We start from the raw sequence: 23,183 nt of genomic DNA, 5'->3' as shown, positions 1-23,183 counted from the left end.
TGGGTATCTTTTGCGGGACTTTAAGGCTGTTCGGTGGTTTCCAAGCTGCCAATACTCGCCTATTCCTTATTATGGTATTATCTTCTGTGTCTAATACTGCCAAAAATGATGACAAAATCATGTTAAAGGAGTAGAGTCTATGACTGGCTATAATTTACTACCAACAAGATCTGAGGCAGTTTTTAGACGCGATATTTATCTTTTTCCAATCTAGTTTCTCCCTTAGTATTTCTTTCGGAATTTAATGGTACTTGTCTTACCTTTATCTTATCTTAACTTAAATTTTTAACTTTTCCGAAGAGTATTTCGGGGTTTTCCATTGCACTTTACGGTTAAAACCCGGTAATATTTTTCGATGGCCCTCTGCGCTAGGCCTACGCAGTGTTTCCTACGTATTGGCCTTGGTTTTGAGGGCAGATTATCCTAAAGGTCATAACATCAGTTGTTACCTTAGGTCTTTCAGCGCCAGTTCCTAGAGGTCGCAAAGGGAAAAAACTTAAAAAAGACATCAAACCGCCCACTCAACCAAACTCGCTCGATGTTTGGGGTGAATGGGCCAAAGATGATCGTTACAATCCAGATTTTTTACTTAATGATGAAGGTTACAAAAGACACTTGCATCGACACGCTAATAAGTACGGGCTCTTCTCTCTTCTAATTAATACCCTTAATTACCCATCGCGATGTAATAATTAGTTTAATTAACTTAAATAGGGTCCTGTTGAGGGTTCGACTCCTGTACTATCTCAAGCACGAAGTCATCGGGGAATTGCATAGCCAAGTTAATTCTGGTGCACAAGCCCAGTAAGTTTATCTTTTCGTGTTTCAATTACTTACAGGCTTTCCCAGTCCATTTTAGCGGTCACTTATCTATTGGAACATATTTAATTGATCTTTGTTTAACAGTGAGATCAACTTGCCAACACCCTGCGCGGACGGAGAACCACCCGCTCCTTGGTGGGATCAAGAAGCCGACAAGTCCTTGCTTATTGGAGTTTACAAACACGGTCCGTCTCGACCTTCGAGTCTTTCGACGCGTTTTGTTTTAGGTCTAATGGATTAACTAGGTCAGCTAATTCTTGCATGGTTTGTTTGTTTTTTGTTTACAACAGGATTTGAAAGGTACAACGTCATGAGACAAGACCCAACATTGGTCTTCTTATCTCGTTGCGGACCACCCGATGGAGCCGCTCTTCTTGCCGAACTTAATGTGTAAGTTTCATGTTATTGTCCCGAGAAACATTGGCAAATCGTCCCCACTCATGTTATTGTCCCGAGAAACATTGGCAAATCGTCCCCACTCATGTTATTGTCCCGAGAAACATTGGCAAATCGTCCCCACTCATGTTATTGTCCCGAGAAACATTGGCAAATCGTCCCCACTCATGTTATTGTCCCGAGAAACATTGGCAAATCGTCCCCACTCATGTTATTGTCCCGAGAAACATTGGCAAATCGTCCCCACTCATGGTATTGTCCCGAGAAACCTTGGCAAATCGTCCCCACTCATGTTATTGTCCCGAGAAACCTTGGCAAGTCGTCCCCACTCATGTTATTGTCCCGAGAAACATTGGCAAATCGTCCCAACTATCGTTGCAGCAACGATGACGAGTTGGATGTTCAACCACCGTCAAAGGAACCGGGCGAGAATGGCGACAAGGAAGAACAAGTTATGGAGGAAGAGGACCCGCTTAGTCCGTCTCCTTCGACCAACACCGATCCAGCCACTCCTCAACCGGCCACGAACCCATCTATAGACGCAGCCGGACCCAGTTCCGAACCCGGTGAATTTGGGAAGCTGGTTTTCCCGTCGGTGACTGATTTAAACACCAGATTAAGGCGTATCATCACGGGGTATCAACGCAGCTTCAAGAAACAAGAACTGAAAATGGCCCAGAAAGCTAGGGTGAGTCGGTTTTATTTAATTAATAAGGGGGGGTGATTAATATTTGCTTAATTAGCGGAGTAATTAAAATTTGTAAGAAAAAAGCTTTATCAACAGAGAATGGAACGTCGGGAAAAATTCGAAGCCGCCATAAGGGAACGTGAGAATAAAAAACGCGAGATACAACAACGGTAAGTTACTAGACTTTATTATTTTTTTAATTTATTTAATTATTCATTTATTTTTAATTAATTTTGGGGGTGATTTTTATTTTATTTAATTTTGGTGGGAGTTTTAACTATAAGCACAATGTATTGTGGGTAGATTTCATTTAAACATTTTTAAATACGGTGAAGGTTTATTATAAGCTCACTCAAGGTTCGGTGGTCATCTTCCGATATCGTAAAAAAAAAAGGAATTCCATTCCGTTTTAAACATTTAAATTTTCTTCTTCGTTCTTAACTTCTTAATAAGTTTTGATGAAAACTCTTTAAAATGCACCCTTTTCTGCCCTATTAAGAACTATTCTATATCTTTCTATCCTTCAAAATGATCGCGCGAAACGTCTTAATAAATAAATAGATAAAGGGAGGGTGGAAAGGAAAATCAAGTGATTTTTATCGATTCTTCTACTGTGTGTTGTGAAACATCCTTGAAATATCTCAGAATGATTTTAGAATTCAAGTTAGTTAAGATTTCACGGATATTTTGAAATTAACACCTCCGACCAATCGCGTAACGCCCTACCTTCTTGTTAACAATATTCACGTGGCATGCTCAGTGTCGAATGAAATTTAGCGCGAGATTTGATAAAAAATGGCGCGCGATGTAACTGACAATCGTGGCGCGAGATATAGAGCGTGCCACGGAAATTTTGTTAACAAAAAGGCCGGGCGATACGCGATTGGTCGGAGCTGGTGTTAATTTCAAATTACCCTTGAAATTTTATGAAATTAATCTGGATAAAGAATGCGCGTGAGGAAATTAGTTTTCACGCTATAGGATAGGCAACTCCCTATCTCGAACGACAGCTTATTCTGTATACACTCTGTTACAACATCGGTTGTCAGCACGCGCAAAGTTAGGCGTCTATGTAACCTAGCTTTGGCCGTGCTGACAAGAGACAAAAAACTTCAGGATCTTCAGGATTTAAAATATCCGCGAGTTTTTTTTAGCTCGAGTTCACGGACCTCTAGGCCTTAGTTTCAAATACGTGTGAAATTGCCTACAGCCTACTACACGTATTTGAAACTAAGGTATAAGGGTCCGTGCACTCGAGCTAAAAAAACTAGGATATTTCAAATCCTGAAGATCCTGAAGTTTATTGTCTCTTGACAGCAGTACAAAGCTAGGTTACATAGAGACCTATCTTTGCGCGTGCTGACAACCGATGTTGTAACAGAGTATATACAGAATAAGCTGTCGTTTTGAGATAGGGAGTTGCCGATCCTATAGCGTGAAAACAAATTTCCTCACGCGCATTCTTTATCCATGAAACTAAATGAATTTTAAAATCGTACATTATGGGGTACTTCACGCAGATTGGTCTTATAATTAGAAACCTAGAAGAATCTATCAAGAATCACCTGCACCTCCCCTTTCTTCTTTAAATATAATTAAATATTGTCTCTAATTTAAGCTGATCTCTTTCGTCTAAATTTATAGCATGTTTATTTTCTATTTCCTTAGAATATTTTTTGTTTTGGTTTTTTTCAAGAGCGAGTTTTACAGGGTTCATACAAACCCTGGAAAATTCATGGAAATAAATTGTTGGCTAAAATTCATGGAAATAAATTGTTGGCTAAAATTCATGGAAATTTATAATTTGTAGTAAAATTTGGGGGAAAACTGGGAAATTTATAATTTTAAGTAAAATTTGGGGGGAAACTCGGGGAAATTAATAATTTGTAGTAAAATTTGGGGGGAAACTTGGGGAAATTTATAATTTTTAATAAAATTCGTGGAAAACTCAGGGAAATATATAAAGTATAGTAAAATTCGTGGAAAACTGGAAAATTTATAGTTTTTAGTAAAATTCGTGGAAAACTCGGGGAAATATATAAAGTATAGTAAAATTCGTGGAAAACTCGGGGAAATATATAATTTGTAGTAAAATTCGTGGAAAACTCAGGGAAATGTATAAAGTATAGTACAATTCGGGACTTGAGTAAGTTTGTTTTGAAGGGGCTGCTCCGACTAAAAATTCCCATTCCCGTAGTAATTACTTCCTAAAACCACTAAGTGGCCTTACCCTCTTTAATTGTCAGGTGAAATCGGTTTTCCAAACGTTGTATGAACCCTGTTTTTAGCGACTCGCTAATATTTTTTGTTTAAAATCGGAACTTTCTTATCTTCTCTCGTCTGTTAGAATATGGTGGCCATTCCCAACACCAGTCGTGGAAGTTAGCAAACCTACTGTCGTGAACAGGTAGGGCCTCTCTCTCTAATAGAGAGAAATAATAACAAACCCCTAAAACATACGTACAAACAAACAGTGGCGTCCCTCCTAAATGTTCTAACATGATCAAACTATTTTATTTTTGTTCATCTACTATCATTTGCTCGTGTCTTTGTTTAACGCATTTCTCACCTTAATTAAGCACCGTGTTTTTAATTTTAAAACTTAACCTTTAACCTTTTCCTATCGTTTAACCTCAACGTGTCGTTCGCTTTGGGGTCAAAATAATGTTGCGTTGGCTGGAGTAGTTAGTTGATATTTTTGGGGAGATATTGTTTCTTGCCAAGGGACTTTACATAAATAACGTCGAGATTGAAATTTATGAACGGTCCCTAATGATGTATTTAATCGGGAATGCATACAGCTAATAGGAATCATTGCGTCCCTATATCTTTACCGTGATAATTTATATTTGTGGGTTTTGTGGGCCGGGTTTGAGAACTTACTATCCGTAAGGCGTCATAATTCTGATGGCGTATTTATAACTGTGATTTCATTGGTTAATAGGAACGCGAGTTTATAAGGTGCAACAGGCAGAGAGATAGATTATTTGTGCGGTAAAATTCGTCATATCAAGAAGCGATATCTAGTTTACTAGGGAGAAGGTATAAGATGCCTAAGCATTCGCGCGCCATAGTCCCAGTCCCCCTTTCAAAATACAAGGGGGGACGTAAAACGAGGCCGGGCTATTTCGCTGCCTCTCCTCAGTCGGAAAATACGTAATTTTCGTCGTTCGTGTCGCGCTGACGCGAGTTTTCAAGAACCAATGAGATGCTGGTTATAATTTAGAGGCGGGGATTAACTCCGGACCTACGTCTTTTGGACTGGAGATAAAGCTGGAAATGTGGCGAATTTATACCTTCTCCCTAGTAAACTACATATCGCTTCTTGGTCATATATAATGATTAGTCTAGCTCTTCCGACAAAATCTGCTTAGATACGTCGAGTGAAAATGGTTACGCAATTATTCCTATTAGCCATATACATTCCTGATATCCATTATGGTTTTAATTAACATTTAATCGGAGTAAATTTGGCTTTATCGGCTTAATTTATTTGCTTTTTTTTTTTCAAATAATTATTACGTTCAGCTTATTTAATTATAATCACAACGTGGTTGTCGCTTTATTTAAATGTGATTAATAGGGGCATTCCATGTGATTTCGACCAGTGATGTCACCATGGGTCAATCGATTTTTTTCAAATTTGGTACACCATTAGATACCATTAAGAAACTAAGGTTTCCAAGTTTTTAGCTTAAAATATTGAGAACTTTTTGAATAATGCCAATTTTTCGAAAACCCACTATTTTTAAAAAAAATTCTTTCATTTCTGGACCCTTTTACTTAAGGTGCCATAACTTCTGTTCTATTAATGTTTTCCTAACACAATTTAGCAGCCTTGCGCAGTAAAGCAAGGGCTATTCAACGAAGAAATCATCGAGGTTCTATCACGAAGCGTTGTCAAGTTATTAAAAATATAAAATGAAAATTATTTTTTCGTGGGGTTCCATTCCAGGCGGGTTTTGGTCATGTGGACAAGTGATATATTGGAATATTTTACCATCGTTAGATACCTCTTGGAGAGATCTTTAAAATGAGATCTTAAAAAAAATATGGTTTTTCTTAGTTTTGATTTTAAAGACCAAAATCAAATTTCTTGATTTTGATACATTTTGAGATTTTATTTTTTTAACATTGGCAACAATGGCAATAAAAATATCTGAAATTGAGGTAGTTAGAAGAGCGCACGAGACACGCAATTCGCGAAAAAAAATACTTTCACCCCCCCCCCTTCAAATGAAAGGTATTTAAACTTTAGGAAGAAATATTTGGCTCTGAGGTCGAAAAATGTAATTAAGGGCCTCGTGGAAAATATCGTCTTTTTTCACAGAGAAATTATTTTGTTTCGAAAAAGGGTGCAGTACCACGCCGATGTACTAGTTTCAATCATAAATGTCTCCAACATATTGAGCAACTGATACGCCCAAAATTAGAGAGTTGCAATACGAAATCTTGTAAATGATGCTTTGCAATACGAAATCTTGAAAATGATGCTTTGCAATACGAAATCTTGAAAATGATACTTTGCAATACGAAATCTTGAAAATGATACTTTGCAATACGAAATCTTGAAAATGATACTTTGCAGTACGAAATCTTGAAAATGATACTTTGCAATACGAAATCTTGAAAATGATACTTTGCAATACGAAATCTTGAAAATGATACTTTGCAATACGAAAGGATTTCATACACTATAGTACCTCATTGTCTGGTTATTCTATTTTATATTAGTAGTAGGCTTAGGCTAAATTAACTTAATTGATCGTAGCATGTAATATTTGGTATCTGAATGCGTTGTTGTCAATACATATATAACATCCTATTATGTGGTCTTTCGAATGAAAATAAAAATCTAGAGTGAAACTGCCCTTTAATTTCAGCGCATTAGAAATAAATGGCGTTATCATTAAAAAACTTTATTTCGCTCTTATTACGGGTAGTGCTAGTTTTGGATAGATAGGTATGTGGCGTAGTATGAGATACCATTATTGTCCATTGGTATTTCGGTGATAAATGGAAGGAAAGTACTAAACTTACTCCTCGCGATGTGAGAGCTCGCTTCCTCATGTGTTTTTCTTGCAAGCTCAATTCGTGCTGGAAGAGCATCTTCGTTTGTAAGGAAGAACTCTCTAATTTTGGCGTATCAGTTGCTAAATATGTTGGAGGCATTCATGATCGAAACTAGTACATCGGCTTGGTACTGCACCCTTTTTCGAAATAAAATAATTTCTCTGTGAAAAAAGACGATATTTTCCACGAGGCTCTTAATTCAATTTTTCGACCTCAGAGCCAAATATTTCTTCCTAAAGTTCAAATACCTTTCATTTGAAAGGGGGGGGGGGTGAAAGTATTTTTTTTCGCGAAATGCGTGTCTCGTGCGCTCTTCTAACTACCTCAATTTCAGATATTTTTATTGCCATTGTTGCCAATGTTAAAAAAATAAAATCTCAAATTGTATCAAAATCAAGAAATTTGATTTTGGTCTTTAAAATCAAAACTAAGAAAAACCATATTTTTTTTAAGATCTCATTTTAAAGATCTCTCCAAGAGGTATCTAACGATGGTAAAATATTCCAATATATCACTTGTCCACATGACCAAAACCCGCCTGGAATGGAACCCCACGAAAAAATAATTTTCATTTTATATTTTTAATAACTTGACAACGCTTCGTGATAGAACCTCGCTGATTTCTTCGTTGAATAGCCCTTGCTTTACTGCGCAAGGCTGCTAAATTGTGTTAGGAAAACATTAATAGAACAGAAGTTATGGCACCTTAAGTAAAAGGGTCCAGAAATGAAAGAATTTTTTTTAAAAATAGTGAGTTTTTGAAAAATTGGCATTATTCAAAAAGTTCTCAAAGTTTTAAGCTAAAAACTTGGAAACCTTAGTTTCTTAATGGTATCTTATGGTGTACCAAATTTGAAAAAAATCGATTGACCCATGGTGACATCACTGGTCGAAATCGCATGGAATGCCCCATTAGTAGTTTTAAATTAATGGCGTTGTTAAGTACTTATACTTAAATACTTGAAATTAATTTACAAAGACGTTGGTCGAGAAGAGAAGAGGCCGAATTTTACCGTGCCGTCTCGACATTCGGAGTCGAATATCGCAAAGAAATAAACGATTACGATTGGTCGCATTTTCGGGCTTTCGCACGATTGGATCGCAAAGTCGACGAAACTCTTAGCGAATATTTTCGTGCGTTTTACGCCATGTGCAAAAGAGTTTGCGGTCGAAAATTAACCGAAACCGAAGGTTCGTTTCGCCATCTTCGATATAGAAACGCGAGGGGTTGGACGTTCGCCATCTTTTAGGATTTTTAGGTTGGGATTTCGGGATGTTTAGGTTGGGATTTCGGGATGTTTAGGTTGGGATTTCGAGATGTTTAGGTTGGGATTTCGGGGTGTTTAGGTTGGGATTTCGGGGTGTCTGTTTAGGTTGGGATTTCGGGGTGTCTGTTTAGGTTGGGATTTCGGGGTGTCTGTTTAGGTTGGGATTTCGGGGTGTCTGTTTAGGTTGGGATTTCGGGGTGTCTGTTTAGGTTGGGATTTCGGGGTGTCTGTTTAGGTTGGGATTTCGGGGTGTCTGTTTAGGTTGGGATTTCGGGGTGTCTGTTTAGGTTGGGATTTCGGGGTGTCTGTTTAGGTTGGGATTTCGGGGTGTCTGTTTAGGTTGGGATTTCGGGGTGTCTGTTTAGGTTGGGATTTCGGGGTGTCTGTTTAGGTTGGGATTTCGGGGTGTCTGTTTAGGTTGGGATTTCGGGGTGTCTGTTTAGGTTGGGATTTCGGGGTGTCTGTTTAGGTTGGGATTTCGGGGTGTCTGTTTAGGTTGGGATTTCGGGGTGTCTGTTTAGGTTGGGATTTCGGGGTGTCTGTTTAGGTTGGGATTTCGGGGTGTCTGTTTAGGTTGGGATTTCGGGGTGTCTGTTTAGGTTGGGATTTCGGGGTGTCTGTTTAGGTTGGGATTTCGGGGTGTCTGTTTAGGTTGGGATTTCGGGGTGTCTGTTTAGGTTGGGATTTCGGGGTGTCTGTTTAGGTTGGGATTTCGGGGTGTCTGTTTAGGTTGGGATTTCGGGGTGTCTGTTTAGGTTGGGATTTCGGGGTGTCTGTTTAGGTTGGGATTTCGGGGTGTCTGTTTAGGTTGGGATTTCGGGGTGTCTGTTTAGGTTGGGATTTCGGGGTGTCTGTTTAGGTTGGGATTTCGGGGTGTCTGTTTAGGTTGGGATTTCGGGGTGTCTGTTTAGGTTGGGATTTCGGGGTGTCTGTTTAGGTTGGGATTTCGGGGTGTCTGTTTAGGTTGGGATTTCGGGGTGTCTGTTTAGGTTGGGATTTCGGGGTGTCTGTTTAGGTTGGGATTTCGGGGTGTCTGTTTAGGTTGGGATTTCGGGGTGTCTGTTTAGGTTGGGATTTTGAGCAACGTCCGACTCCTCGTAGAAACGTCTTGAACCGAAATAAATTAAAAATGCGTGTTTAATTTTAAAGAAAATTTACCGGTAACGGTTGATCCAATATCGGAAGAAAGGGCTTCGCGTTGCCTACAAAAGATAGACCTTTTGAATAAAATCAGAGAAGACGTTCTATTTCACCCGCAACTCGAGGAACGCTTAAAACTTTGTCAACCATCTATGGACTTACCCGATTGGTGGATTTGCGGAAAACACGATAAAGATTTACTTATTGGAGGAGCCAAGTTAGTTTTTCTTTTGGCCCCTTCTTCTCTTAAGGTTTTCGTCGGTGATTTTTGATTTTAACAAAATGGCCGCCGCTCTAGATACGGATTGGGTCGTTTGGATTACCATTTAATCAACGATCCGGACTTGTGCTTCAAGGACATCATCAAAAACACCGTAAATCCCGTTCTGCATCCGGATGGAGTTATTGTTTCAGGTGGTAAGAATTAGTTAAAAAATTTTCATTCCTTCGCCAATGATGAAGTCTTCAAAATTTTTGTAACCCTGAGTCTTAAACTTTGATGGTTCACCTTGGAGAACTGAGGCCTTTAAAATTAGCCTACATTACTGTTAAATAATTAATCCGGGCCTGATAGGTTAATTTAAAAAAGGGTTAAACCAACCCTGTTTAAATTGACCTATTTCCGGAAAAAATGAGCTAGGACTGATTTTGGTTCCCTTTGATTTTTCACATCAATACCGTGGTGGCAACAGGCATCGGAATAAGTTTAACACCGTCACCCGAGGAACAAACTCGTCTTAAGGAAATGAAGGAGCGACTCGAGGCCAAACGTATTATGGAAGAGAACGACGAAAAAATATGCGCAAAATTAAAAGCGAAACTTTTAGATGGAGGTGTCCTGGTGATACGTACGACCAAGAAGGAAGCCAATGATGACGTCAACGCCAAGGAACCATCGCCCGCCAAGGTCGAGATCGTCGAGGTGACCGAAGCCGGCGAGAAATTGGACAAACCCGTCTCTTTAGCCAAAGCCATCGCTGATCTGAACACAAACGCCGCCACCGCCCCCGTTTTGGACAAAGAGTGCAAAATTGAGGAGGAGATCTCCGACGATTTGTCCGATAAAAAATCACCACCCGCCCTGGAACGCCAGGATACCGAAACAACACCCGTGGCCACACTCATCCCGGAGGAAAGTGAGGACAAGGAGAAAGAGGACAAGCCACCGGAAGACCTGACCGATAAGGAGGAAGAGGACATCGTGGGAAAAATGGATTCCAACGATAATGAGAAAGATAAACCGGAAGTCGAGTCTAAAGACGACCCTGACGCGACTGATAAGGAAGATGACGAAGTTAACAACGACACCAAGAACAAAGATGGGGAGGTGACACCGGCCGATACCAAATCCGATGAATCTAAAAACGAAGGCGGCGTAGTTGATGACGGAAAAGTTGACGAACCTCAAAAGCAATCTTCGGAGGAGGAAATCAACGCTGCTAATACTGGTGATGAAGATAAGAGTAAAAAGGAGGAAGAGAAGGTTCCTGATGGGGATGCGATGGACGTTGATGACGCCGATAATGACGAGAAGAAAGAAAAACCTGATGAGGTGAAAGAAAATGAAACCACGAAGGATGATGACGAAGCGACTGATGAAGAGAAAATGGATGATAAAGACGAAGAGGCCAAGACGAATGAAGATAAAAATGACGCCCTGATTGATGACAAGGATGAAAAAACTAAAGTACACGACGATGACGGTAAAAGTAACGAAGGTAAGGAACTCGAGAAAGAAAAAGATTCCTCAACAGAATCGGTGGCTCCAAAATCGCCAGTTGAAGTGACGGTCATCGAAAACTCGGAGGAAAAGATGGAAGAAGATAATGAAGACGTAAAAACAACGACTTCAAAGGGTGACGACGAAACCGAGGATGGAAAACAACCCCCGGAAATTGAGAAAGATGTTGAGGAAAAAGTACTGGCCGATGATTCCGAGCTAGTTAAAGACGATCAAACTGAAACGGAATCCATGGAAATATCCGAGAAGGACAAGTCAATAGATGATAAAAACGCCGCAGCGGAGGAAAAAGCCAGTTTGACAGAAGACGCTCAAACTGACGTTGAAACCGCCTCGCTAAAGGGTATCAAGGAAGAAGCCCCGTCTAATATCGAATCTCAAGTAAGTACTTTTACTGAAGGGTCGGACTTTTGGAATTTTAGTATATGGGATTATAGAATTTCATGACACCAGATTTTCAAGATTTTGAGGGAGATTTTGTAGTTTTGCAGATTTATTAGTGCACTTCCGAGGTTATAAGTGGATAACGAGATTTTGAAATTATGATTTTTTTTAAACTGAGATTTCGGGATTTTTGATATTGAAGTGAGATTTCGGGATTTTTGATATTGAAGTGAGATTTCGGGATTTTTGGTATTGAAAGTGAGATTTCGGGATTTTTGGTATTGAAAGTGAGATTTCGGAATTTTTGGTATTGAAAGTGAGATTTCGGGATTTTTGATATTGAAGTGAGATTTCGGCATTTTTGATATTGAAGTGAGATTTCGGCAGTTTTAGATATTGAAGTGAGATTTCGGCAGTTTTAGATATTGAAGTGAGATTTCGGCAGTTTTAGATATTGAAGTGAGATTTCGGCAGTTTTAGATATTGAAGTGAGATTTCGGCATTTTTAGATATTGAAGTGAGATTTCGGCAGTTTTAGATATTGAAGTGAGATTTCGGCATTTTTAGATATTGAAGTGAGATTTCGGCAGTTTTAGATATTGAAGTGAGATTTCGGCAGTTTTAGATATTGAAGTGAGATTTCGGCATTATGAGATATTGAAGTGAGATTTCGGCATTTTGAGATATTGAAGTGAGATTTCGGCGTTTTTAGATATTGAAGTGAGATTTCGGCATTTTTTTTATATTGAAGTGGGATTTCGGCATTTTGAGATATTGAAGTGAGATTTCGGCATTTTGAGATATTGAAGTGAGATTTCGGCTTTAGATATTGAAGTGAGATTTTCGGCATTTTTAGTTTTTGACCATTTTAATTTTGATCGTTCAAGGCCGAAGATGGTCCATGGCCAGGTTCAACTCGTGGCAAACGTTCCTGTCTTGAAACCGAATCCGGGGAACCGACGGTGGCCCAATTACTTTCTTCCCATAACGCGCGTCCCATAAGATGGCCAAAGGACAAAGTTTTACAGATGCGTTTGGAGCATATTGTTCAAGCCGTGGAGAAGAATGAATGGCCCGTAATTAGACCGGCCTTCCTGCATTCTTTCCCGATTTTGCAGTCTGCCGCCGCGCAAGCCGCTAATAATTCCTCCAGCGGAAGTACACCGATCTTACCAGCGGGAACCACGCTGATACCCATTAATACCAACACTTCCGGGAATAATTCGTCCCATCCCGCTTCCCCGGCGCCTAGTACACCCAGTCAGGGACCCAGCCGGGAACCGACGCCCCAGGCCACACCTGAACACGTTCCTCATGGACGCGAACAGCTTAATTTGGATGTTCATTTATCATCGTCTGATGTTTGTAGTACGGGAACCAGAAGTCCAGTATCGGTAAGTTTTTACCAATTATTTATTTGCTTGTTTCCTACTTTACTTCCGGTTTAAATTGGGGCCATTCCCAGGTGTGGGAAAAGGTAAACCTTTAAAAATAGAAGCTATAGTTCTCACAATTAGCTTCAATTTTCAAGACACATTGTCGACGTTTACAGTACTGTAGGACCCTACCAAAACTCAGGTAGATGGGGTTACAGTAGCTATGTTATAGGTAGATTCGATAGTAGATAAGATAACTACTCCATTTCACCTCCCTCCTCCAAGGGAGTAAAGGGGAAACCCCTTAAGAACTCACTAAAAACTGTCAGCTGTTATCACCAATCACTTTTCCTTTTCTAAAGTTTTTATTGTCGAGTCGGGGTTCGTGTAATCTCCACCCCCATCTCAAAGTGGGAGAGAATTTTATGGGGTAGTAATTGGGGCTTAGTCCCCTAGGGGGGTTACGGGGAAAATAGACGTTACTCACTAGAACGCCTTAAGGCCCCTTCTGAGAATAAAAAAACAAGCTGGTCGAAAATTCACTCAAAAACTAGTTTAACCGAAAACATATTTTCACGTCGATGATCGTTATAAAAAGCTATAAGAATTTTACCCAATGAAGAAAACAAATGTCTCTTTTGTATAAAACAATCGACTCGCGATTTAATGGGTTAGTTGTTTTATAAATTAATTATAAAGTGTACAAACTTGGAAAGTTTCCGTTGGAAACATCTCCTACGGAAGTAATCTTATTTTAACAGGGAAAGTGTCTTAATTTGAAATATCTTTCGAGCTAGGGCCTCTGAAAGTTATAGATTTCTAGCGTTAAAACTTATAAACTTAACAGGCATTTAATTGTAATTCGAGGTGTTTTTGTTTTGCTTTTTTGTCCGTAGAACATTATTTTTTCTTCCGATCCTCTTGAGAACCTCATATCCCATAGAAAATGCTTTTGTTCCTTATATATAATTTTCAAAAAAAATTTAAGTTAAAAACTTATTGAGTTAAATCCAACGTAATACAAATTCTATTCAAGAACTGATGTTGCCTGTCAGCACAATGATACCAAAGACCTTTTCTTTGAAAAGTGTAAAGTTAACCCTGTTCCGCCCTTTCTCTCCTACTGAAAGGACATAAGGTTTCAAGTTGTATGATCTTTTCCCCCTCAATTAAAAGAAGTTCAGGCGTTCGCCGTTGTCAAAAAAACGTCGCTGACCCACAAATGACGTCAAGAAAAGAAAATAAAGGGGGGTAGTTTCAAAAACCAGTGGCATCCGTCGGCCTCTGTTACCAATTATGACACCCCTTAACACCCCCAGCCTAATGGGTCCGCGGCACAACAAAGATTCATCGACAGGTCGTAAAAGCTATTGCCGTCTCCCCAGCCCGTCTATAGCCAATGTATACCAATTCTATAGGGGTTTCACATTTTATATCACTCCACCGTATTATAACACCCTATGCAGTTTCTGACTTTTTTTCGTCGAAATATGTTCAAGACAACTGGGTGAAATACGAATATCTATAGATAGACCTACATCTTTTCAAGCTCAGACGCTCACTATTATTATTGAAACGAACTGCATCGCTTGTCTGTTTATTTTCAAAAACGTTTTCGCTAAAACAAAAATGGGTAATAGCAAAGGAGCTCTGCGAAATAAGAAGGCTAAAACTAAACGCGGTAAAACGCATAGAAAACTTTTCGCCGAGAGAAAACAATTAGAACTCGAAGAATCGCTTGACCCCCAACTTTCTAGTAAAAACAAAATCATTTCCCCAATACATTTCGTGTCCACATCGACACAGACATGTTTCAGCTGTTGCAAAACGATTTCTGATTGCGTGTCGTGTTCAGTGATTAGTGATGATTTAGATAATTCAGGCGCGATCTGTTCCGTCGGTCAAAATTCATCAAGAATTCATAGCACGCCAAAAGGAATATTTGTTGGTCAGCGGGTTTTTTAAAATATGTCTCGGTTTTACAGGCGTCATAGACGATGAACAAGCTTTGGTTGAAGTGAAAACGGCACCATCAGCAATAGGCCTAAACTTAACTGAGGCCATAAAAAACAAAAAAAATAAAATTTTTAAACCTAACAATCGATGAGGACGGGAAAACCAACATTACACTGAAGAGATCACACGCCTATTTTTATCAAATTCAGGGGCAATTAAATATCGCTGATAAAAACAAGTGTTTCTTCGTTGTGTACATAGACGAAAATAACCCAATCTTTGTGGAAGAGATAGAGAGAGATGGGCATTTATGGCAAAACGTAATGCTTCCTAAACTTTGTGCTTTTTTTAACGATTGCCTTTTGCCTGAAATTCTGGACCCACAAATTCCGAAAGGTCAGATTTGTAAAGATCCGCTTTACATAATCGAGGCCCAAAATAAACTGAAACTAAAGAAAGAAGCCTCTAAAAGTGATACTAAGTTGTGAAGTGAAATATTGGGTGTGACGTTTACCTAGACGCGGCTCGAATAATACACATTGAAATATTTTTATTTATATATTACTGAAACTTGCTCAACTTCAAGTTAGGATCTGCAACTATACCAAATTATGTTTTTTCGTTTGAATCACTGATCGGTGAATCAGCGAAAGTAGTGCTTCAATTTCTCTCTTCCCATATCGTCTAAACATGCAGGATGCTCTATAGTAATTTAGCTTCTCGTTTATTGTACTAAAACTACTTTCGCTACTCTTGAAAATTAGAAGGAAGAAAGATACTGAATCTATTGATGTTTAGATAAGGCTCCGACAGCGGGACAACCGGACAAAAGGTGGCCGTGCCCTAGGGGTATGGGGTTGTTAAGAGCTCCCTTTTTATTACTATTCTCTCCCACTCCCTTCTTCTTCGCGAAAGTGAACTGCAAGGACTACATAGTATATCAAGTAAAACTGTTTATTCCTTGGTAAAAACCTCAAGGTCATCGACGGAGTACCCAAACTCAGAAGGGGCCTTAATACAATACAAACCATCCTAAAAACTGTCAGTTACCCTCTTTTGCTTCTCAGGGTTGTTTTTTTTTTTTCTTTTTATTATTCTTGGAAAGCACCATTGGGGGTTTTTAACAATGACCATGGCGTCCTAAAGTAGGAGAAATTTTATGGGTAGCGCGACCTATCCCATTTGTGCAATATTTCCTCGGGGTGTTAGCTTAGTAATCTCTGCAAGGACAAATTTAACTATCCCCGTCCCGAAAGGAGAAGGAATTCTTCCAAGAACTTGTCAAAATAAATAACCTTTGAACCCAATAGAAAAGTAAATGAAAGAGACGGAATTTGCCATAGAAGCCTATTTATATATCCCCTTGCACTTACTTATCTACAGATACAAATCAACTTTATGACGATCCCCAATTGTTGCAAGAACCTGTCAAAATAGCCTTTTAGCGGGTTCCACCCCTCCCCCGTTTAACATGTAGTAAAGCTTTGGTAAAGAGCCCGCAGAAGAAAAAAAATCTCTAGAGATCCAGAGTTCATGGTTTTATTACTTAAATTTTCGTTCGGCTTATTATCCCTCCGTTTAACCATGCTTTAAAAAGTTTTTCCCCACGAACCAATTTTTAGTCACATGGTGTTACTTTGACCCCGGCCTGTCATTTCCTGTAATTATTTAAGATGAGAGTGAAAATGGGGTATATGATTGTTGTAAGATAAGTTCATATTTTTCGTTTTGTGGTTATTTATGGCGGTATGCATTAACGAAATGGTCTGTAAAAAGTTGGAAATTTTAAAAGCAAGATATGTCAGCTTCTAAGACTAAGAATTGGTAGCGCGTCGAGGAGCTAATCACTCAAATTAAAAAATAATAAAATTCTGTACGGCTATTGAGGGGTATGGGAACATTGTTGAAGCTAAGACCATTAACAACCCACGGGACTGGCAACGCAATAAGATCCTCGTATTGAAGTTTCCACCTCTAGGAGTTACGGCTGTTTTCGCGACAAGGGTGCCACCGAGCGGCAACGGATAGAAACTTATAGGGTGTATAGAACTTCCGGTTCCGGATATCGCTTAAAAAATAAATAAGATCGTCTTCTTCTAAATTCGGAGGCCGAGGCCGCAACGGTTTAATGTACAATTATGATAAAATAGCAAAATAATATATTGCTAAATTAGCTTGATATCTGCAATATGGTAGTTAAGAAAGTAGGTACACGTTAACATTTTCCATTCTCATCTACTTCGTCGTGATCCGCCATTTTTAAATAGCGAAGAGAGGAATCTGTAAACCGGAAATTCGGTACCCCCTAAAAGTTTCCTCAATATACCGCAAGGGTCGCTAGGATCGCGCGTAACAGAAAACCACGAAAGGTAGAAAGCTTGCGTTGCGAGTCCCGAGGGTTGTTAATGGTCTTAGGTTGAAGGTAGCTAATCGAGGAGCTAATCACTCAAATTAAAATAAAATTCTGTACGGCTATTGAGGGTTATGGGAACACCGTTGAATGTAGCTAATAGAGGGGCTAATCACTCAAATTAAAAAATAATTAAATTCTGTACGGCTATTGAGGATTATGGGAACACTGTTGAAGGTACCTAATCGAGGGGCTAATCACCCAAATAAAAAAAAATAATTAAATTCTGCATGGCGATTGAGGATTATTATGGGAACTGTTGAAGGTAGCTAGCTAATCGAGGGGCTAATCACTGAAATAAAAAATGTACGCCTTTTAAGGATTACGGGTAATTATTTTAGGACTGTTAGAGGTAGCTCATCGAGGGACTATTCACTCAAAATATTTGTTACTTATTTTAATTATACTCCCTAAGAAACGCGAATTAAATTGTAAATTACAGAACGAAGGTGGTAAAAGCCCGAGACGTCGTCGACGCAGACGCCGTTTCGAAATAGAAGCGGAACGCGCCAAATTGCGCGCGATTTTATCCCAAAGCGCCCAACAACAACAACAACAAGCGCATCAATCTCAACAATCCTCGCACTCTATGCAACAATCCCAACAACAATCTTCCTCATCATTGTCGCAATCTCAGTCGCAACAAAACTCGCAATCAAACTCTCAGTCGCAAAAAGAAATGCTGGCGAAATCAATTCTTAGTCAAACATTCGTGGCACCTGCCCCTCCGACCTCATTGTTAAGAGTTAATCTTCGCAGCGATGACCAGTCTTCCCATAACTATAGTTCGGACCAAGCGTCAGCCGTGGCTGCGGCGGTGGCGGCCGCCGTTGCCGCTAATGTCGCCGCGGCCGGTAATTCTTCCAATTCGCCTTTATCGGGACGTTCTTCCAAACACGGCCAATCGAATAGCGGCACCTCTAATAGTTCATCAAGCGCCCCTCCACCCGCCCATCAAAGCTCCGCGCCTCGACACACGACCAGTCTGGGAACTTTAGATCTTAGCGTCAAGTCCGTTTCAACCCCGAGTACCATTTCCGCCCTACCCCCTCCAACCGCCATTATCACCAGTACTCCCAGAGTTCCCAGTCCGGCCGGTTCACCTTCATCCCCCATGGACTTGAGTAGTTCAAATTCCACGACGCCCATGGGAGCGTCAATCGCCGCTTACCTAAGCAACGCCGCTTCCGCGTCATCGAGCGGTATTACCACGCGTCGAGGTCGGTCTACGCCGACTATTAGCGCCTTGACTAACGCCCTTAACGTCAAAAACCAGTCGAAGAACGCGTCTATGAATAATTCCAATAGCGGTGGTGGGTCCTTGAGGACTAGTTCCAGCAATCAACCCGCGGGAGGCGAAAGCCCAACGCGAAATCGAACTCGCGTACGTAGTAGAGGAAGACTGGGGGGACGCGGCGGTAGCCGTATCGATGATTTGGCACTCAATTTACAAGCCAAGAAACAACAACAAATGATGGAACAACAGAAACCTATTTTAACCGGTCACGAGATGGACTTGAAGGAGAAGTTGGAGCGCGCCTTAGCCATGACGCGCGAACATAAATCGCCGATGGATCATGTCGAGGATTTGAGACGCGATGAATTTAAAATGAAGAAGCAGGTTCGTAGGGTCAGTTATCGTTCGCAGTTTTATTTTATTTATCATTTATTTTGACCATTACGTGTTGTTCCAAAAAGGGTAATTGGAGGATCGAAGTACAATGTTCGTAACTTGTTTTAGGGGGTGTCCCTTGTGGTGCAATGTCACCCACTGTTCTTCCGTCCCATAATCCACCCTTTTAGAAACTACCATGTATGGTTTCATTAACATGTTGTTCCAAAAAGGGTAATTGTAGGATCGAAGTACAATGTTCAGAACTTGTTTTAGGGGGTGTCCCTTGTGGTGCAATGTCACCCACTGTTCTTCCGTCCTATAATCCACCCTTTTAGAAACTACCATGTATGGTTTCATTAACATGTTGTTCCAAAAAGGGTAATTGTAGGATCGAAGTACAATGTTCGTAACTTGTTTTAGGGGGTGTCCCTTGTGGTGCAATGTCACCCACTGTTCTTCCGTCCTATAATCGACCCTTTTAGAAACTACCATGTATGGTTTCATTAACATGTTGTTCCAAAAAGGGTAATTGTAGGATCGAAGTACAATGTTCTTAACTTGTTTTAGGGGGTGTCCCTTGTGGTGCAATGTCACCCACTGTTCTTCCGTCCTATAATCGACCCTTTTAGAAACTACCATGTATGGTTTCATTAACATGTTGTTCCAAAAAGGGTAATTGTAGGATCGAAGTACAATGTTCGTAACTTGTTTTAGGGGGTGTCCCTTGTGGTGCAATGTCACCCACTGTTCTTCCGTCCTATAATCCACCCTTTTAGAAACTACCATGTATGGTTTCATTAACATGTTGTTCCTAAAAGGGTAATTGTAGGATCGAAGTACAATGTTCATAACTTGTTTTAGGGGGTGTCCCTTGTGGTGCAATGTCACCCACTGTTCTTCCGTCCTATAATCGACCCTTTTAGAAACTACCATGTATGGTTTCATTAACATGTTGTTCCAAAAAGGGTAATTGTAGGATCGAAGTACAATGTTCAGAACTTGTTTTAGGGGGTGTACCTTGTGGTGCAATGTCACCCACTGTTCTTCCGTCCTATAATCCACCCTTTTAGAAACTACCATGTATGGTTTCATTAACATGTTGTTCCAAAAAGGGTAATTGTAGGATCGAAGTACAATGTTCGTAACTTGTTTTAGGGGGTGTCCCTTGTGGTGCAATGTCACCCACTGTTCTTCCGTCCTACAATCCACCCTTTTAGAAACTACCATGTATGGTTTCATTAACATGTTGTTCCAAAAAGGGTAATTGTAGGATCGAAGTACAATGTTCAGAACTTGTTTTAGGGGGTGTCCCTTGTGGTGCAATGTCACCCACTGTTCTTCCGTCCTATAATCGACCCTTTTAGAAACTACCATGTATGGTTTCATTAACATGTTGTTCCAAAAAGGGTAATTGTAGGATCGAAGTACAATGTTCGTAACTTGTTTTAGGGGGTGTCCCTTGTGGTGCAAGGTCACCCACTGTTCTTCCGTCCTATAATCGACCCTTTTAGAAACTACCATGTATGGTTTCATTAACATGTTGTTCCAAAAAGGGTAATTGTAGGATCGAAGTACAATGTTCAGAACTTGTTTTAGGGGGTGTCCCTTGTGGTGCAATGTCACCCACTGTTCTTCCGTCCTATAATCGACCCTTTTAGAAACTACCATGTATGGTTTCATTAACATGTTGTTCCAAAAAGGGTAATTGTAGGATCGAAGTACAATGTTCGTAACTTGTTTTAGGGGGTGTCCCTTGTGGTGCAATGTCACCCACTGTTCTTCCGTCCTATAATCGACCCTTTTAGAAACTACCATGTATGGTTTCATTAACATGTTGTTCCAAAAAGGGTAATTGTAGGATCGAAGTACAATGTTCTTAACTTGTTTTAGGGGGTGTCCCTTGTGGTGCAATGTCACCCACTGTTCTTCCGTCCTATAATCGACCCTTTTAGAAACTACCATGTATGGTTTCATTAACATGTTGTTCCAAAAAGGGTAATTGTAGGATCGAAGTACAATGTTCGTAACTTGTTTTAGGGGGTGTCCCTTGTGGTGCAATGTCACCCACTGTTCTTCCGTCCTATAATCCACCCTTTTAGAAACTACCATGTATGGTTTCATTAACATGTTGTTCCAAAAAGGGTAATTGTAGGATCGAAGTACAATGTTCGTAACTTGTTTTAGGGGGTGTCCCTTGTGGTGCAATGTCACCCACTGTTCTTCCGTCCTATAATCGACCCTTTTAGAAACTACCATGTATGGTTTCATTAACATGTTGTTCCAAAAAGGGTAATTGTAGGATCGAAGTACAATGTTCTTAACTTGTTTTAGGGGGTGTCCCTTGTGGTGCAATGTCACCCACTGTTCTTCCGTCCTATAATCGACCCTTTTAGAAACTACCATGTATGGTTTCATTAACATGTTGTTCCAAAAAGGGTAATTGTAGGATCGAAGTACAATGTTCGTAACTTGTTTTAGGGGGTGTCCCTTGTGGTGCAATGTCACCCACTGTTCTTCCGTCCTATAATCCACCCTTTTAGAAACTACCATGTATGGTTTCATTAACATGTTGTTCCTAAAAGGGTAATTGTAGGATCGAAGTACAATGTTCATAACTTGTTTTAGGGGGTGTCCCTTGTGGTGCAATGTCACCCACTGTTCTTCCGTCCTATAATCGACCCTTTTAGAAACTACCATGTATGGTTTCATTAACATGTTGTTCCAAAAAGGGTAATTGTAGGATCGAAGTACAATGTTCAGAACTTGTTTTAGGGGGTGTACCTTGTGGTGCAATGTCACCCACTGTTCTTCCGTCCTATAATCCACCCTTTTAGAAACTACCATGTATGGTTTCATTAACATGTTGTTCCAAAAAGGGTAATTGTAGGATCGAAGTACAATGTTCGTAACTTGTTTTAGGGGGTGTCCCTTGTGGTGCAATGTCACCCACTGTTCTTCCGTCCTACAATCCACCCTTTTAGAAACTACCATGTATGGTTTCATTAACATGTTGTTCCAAAAAGGGTAATTGTAGGATCGAAGTACAATGTTCAGAACTTGTTTTAGGGGGTGTCCCTTGTGGTGCAATGTCACCCACTGTTCTTCCGTCCTATAATCCACCCTTTTAGAAACTACCATGTATGGTTTCATTAACATGTTGTTCCAAAAAGGGTAATTGTAGGATCGAAGTACAATGTTCGTAACTTGTTTTAGGGGGTGTCCCTTGTGGTGCAATGTCACCCACTGTTCTTCCGTCCTACAATCCACCCTTTTAGAAACTACCATGTATGGTTTCATTAACATGTTGTTCCAAAAAGGGTAATTGTAGGATCGAAGTACAATGTTCAGAACTTGTTTTAGGGGGTGTCCCTTGTGGTGCAATGTCACCCACTGTTCTTCCGTCCTATAATCCACCCTTTTAGAAACTACCATGTATGGTTTCATTAACATGTTGTTCCAAAAAGGGTAATTGTAGGATCGAAGTACAATGTTCGTAACTTGTTTTAGGGGGTGTCCCTTGTGGTGCAATGTCACCCACTGTTCTTCCGTCCTACAATCCACCCTTTTAGAAACTACCATGTATGGTTTCATTAACATGTTGTTCCAAAAAGGGTAATTGTAGGATCGAAGTACAATGTTCAGAACTTGTTTTAGGGGGTGTCCCTTGTGGTGCAATGTCACCCACTGTTCTTCCGTCCTATAATCGACCCTTTTAGAAACTACCATGTATGGTTTCATTAACATGTTGTTCCAAAAAGGGTAATTGTAGGATCGAAGTACAATGTTCGTAACTTGTTTTAGGGGGTGTCCCTTGTGGTGCAAGGTCACCCACTGTTCTTCCGTCCTATAATCGACCCTTTTAGAAACTACCATGTATGGTTTCATTAACATGTTGTTCCAAAAAGGGTAATTGTAGGATCGAAGTACAATGTTCAGAACTTGTTTTAGGGGGTGTCCCTTGTGGTGCAATGTCACCCACTGTTCTTCCGTCCTATAATCGACCCTTTTAGAAACTACCATGTATGGTTTCATTAACATGTTGTTCCAAAAAGGGTAATTGTAGGATCGAAGTACAATGCTCGTAACTTGTTTTAGGGGGTGTCCCTTGTGGTGCAATGTCACCCACTGTTCTTCCGTCCTATAATCCACCCTTTTAGAAACTACCATGTATGGTTTCATTAACATGTTGTTCCAAAAAGGGTAATTGTAGGATCGAAGTACAATGTTCAGAACTTGTTTTAGGGGGTGTCCCTTGTGGTGCAATGTCACCCACTGTTCTTCCGTCCTATAATCCACCCTTTTAGAAACTACCAT

General features: G+C 40.1%; 1 protein-coding gene across 14 annotated transcripts in view; it reads left to right on the top strand.

Moving 5' to 3' along the window:
- kis (chromodomain helicase DNA binding protein kismet) overlaps positions 1-23,183 on the top strand; it is a 52,824-nt gene that overhangs the window by 15,170 nt on the left and 14,471 nt on the right. For 6 of the 14 annotated variants that reach the window (XM_089848152.1, XM_089848158.1, XM_089848156.1 and 3 more), the window contains exons 15-27: positions 443-635; positions 715-804; positions 907-1,007; positions 1,113-1,212; positions 1,600-1,906; positions 1,991-2,076; positions 4,254-4,313; positions 7,959-8,170; positions 9,397-9,604; positions 9,686-9,804; positions 10,080-11,509; positions 12,400-12,906; positions 17,697-18,884. In XM_089848152.1, coding sequence (XP_089704278.1) covers positions 443-635; positions 715-804; positions 907-1,007; positions 1,113-1,212; positions 1,600-1,906; positions 1,991-2,076; positions 4,254-4,313; positions 7,959-8,170; positions 9,397-9,604; positions 9,686-9,804; positions 10,080-11,509; positions 12,400-12,906; positions 17,697-18,884 — 4,601 coding nt within the window. The remainder of the gene's footprint in view (positions 1-442; positions 636-714; positions 805-906; positions 1,008-1,112; positions 1,213-1,599; positions 1,907-1,990; positions 2,077-4,253; positions 4,314-7,958; positions 8,171-9,396; positions 9,605-9,685; positions 9,805-10,079; positions 11,510-12,399; positions 12,907-17,696; positions 18,885-23,183) is intronic. The other 8 variants (XM_089848161.1, XM_089848159.1, XM_089848155.1 and 5 more) reach the window with 8 other exon arrangements.

The sequence above is a fragment of the Phalangium opilio genome, unplaced genomic scaffold (assembly GCF_054372755.1).
Source record: "Phalangium opilio isolate 3A_F unplaced genomic scaffold, DU_Popi_V2 ptg000082l_1, whole genome shotgun sequence".
Classification (NCBI taxonomy): Eukaryota; Metazoa; Arthropoda; class Arachnida; order Opiliones; family Phalangiidae; genus Phalangium; species Phalangium opilio.
This window is presented reverse-complemented; position numbering and strand designations above follow the sequence as displayed.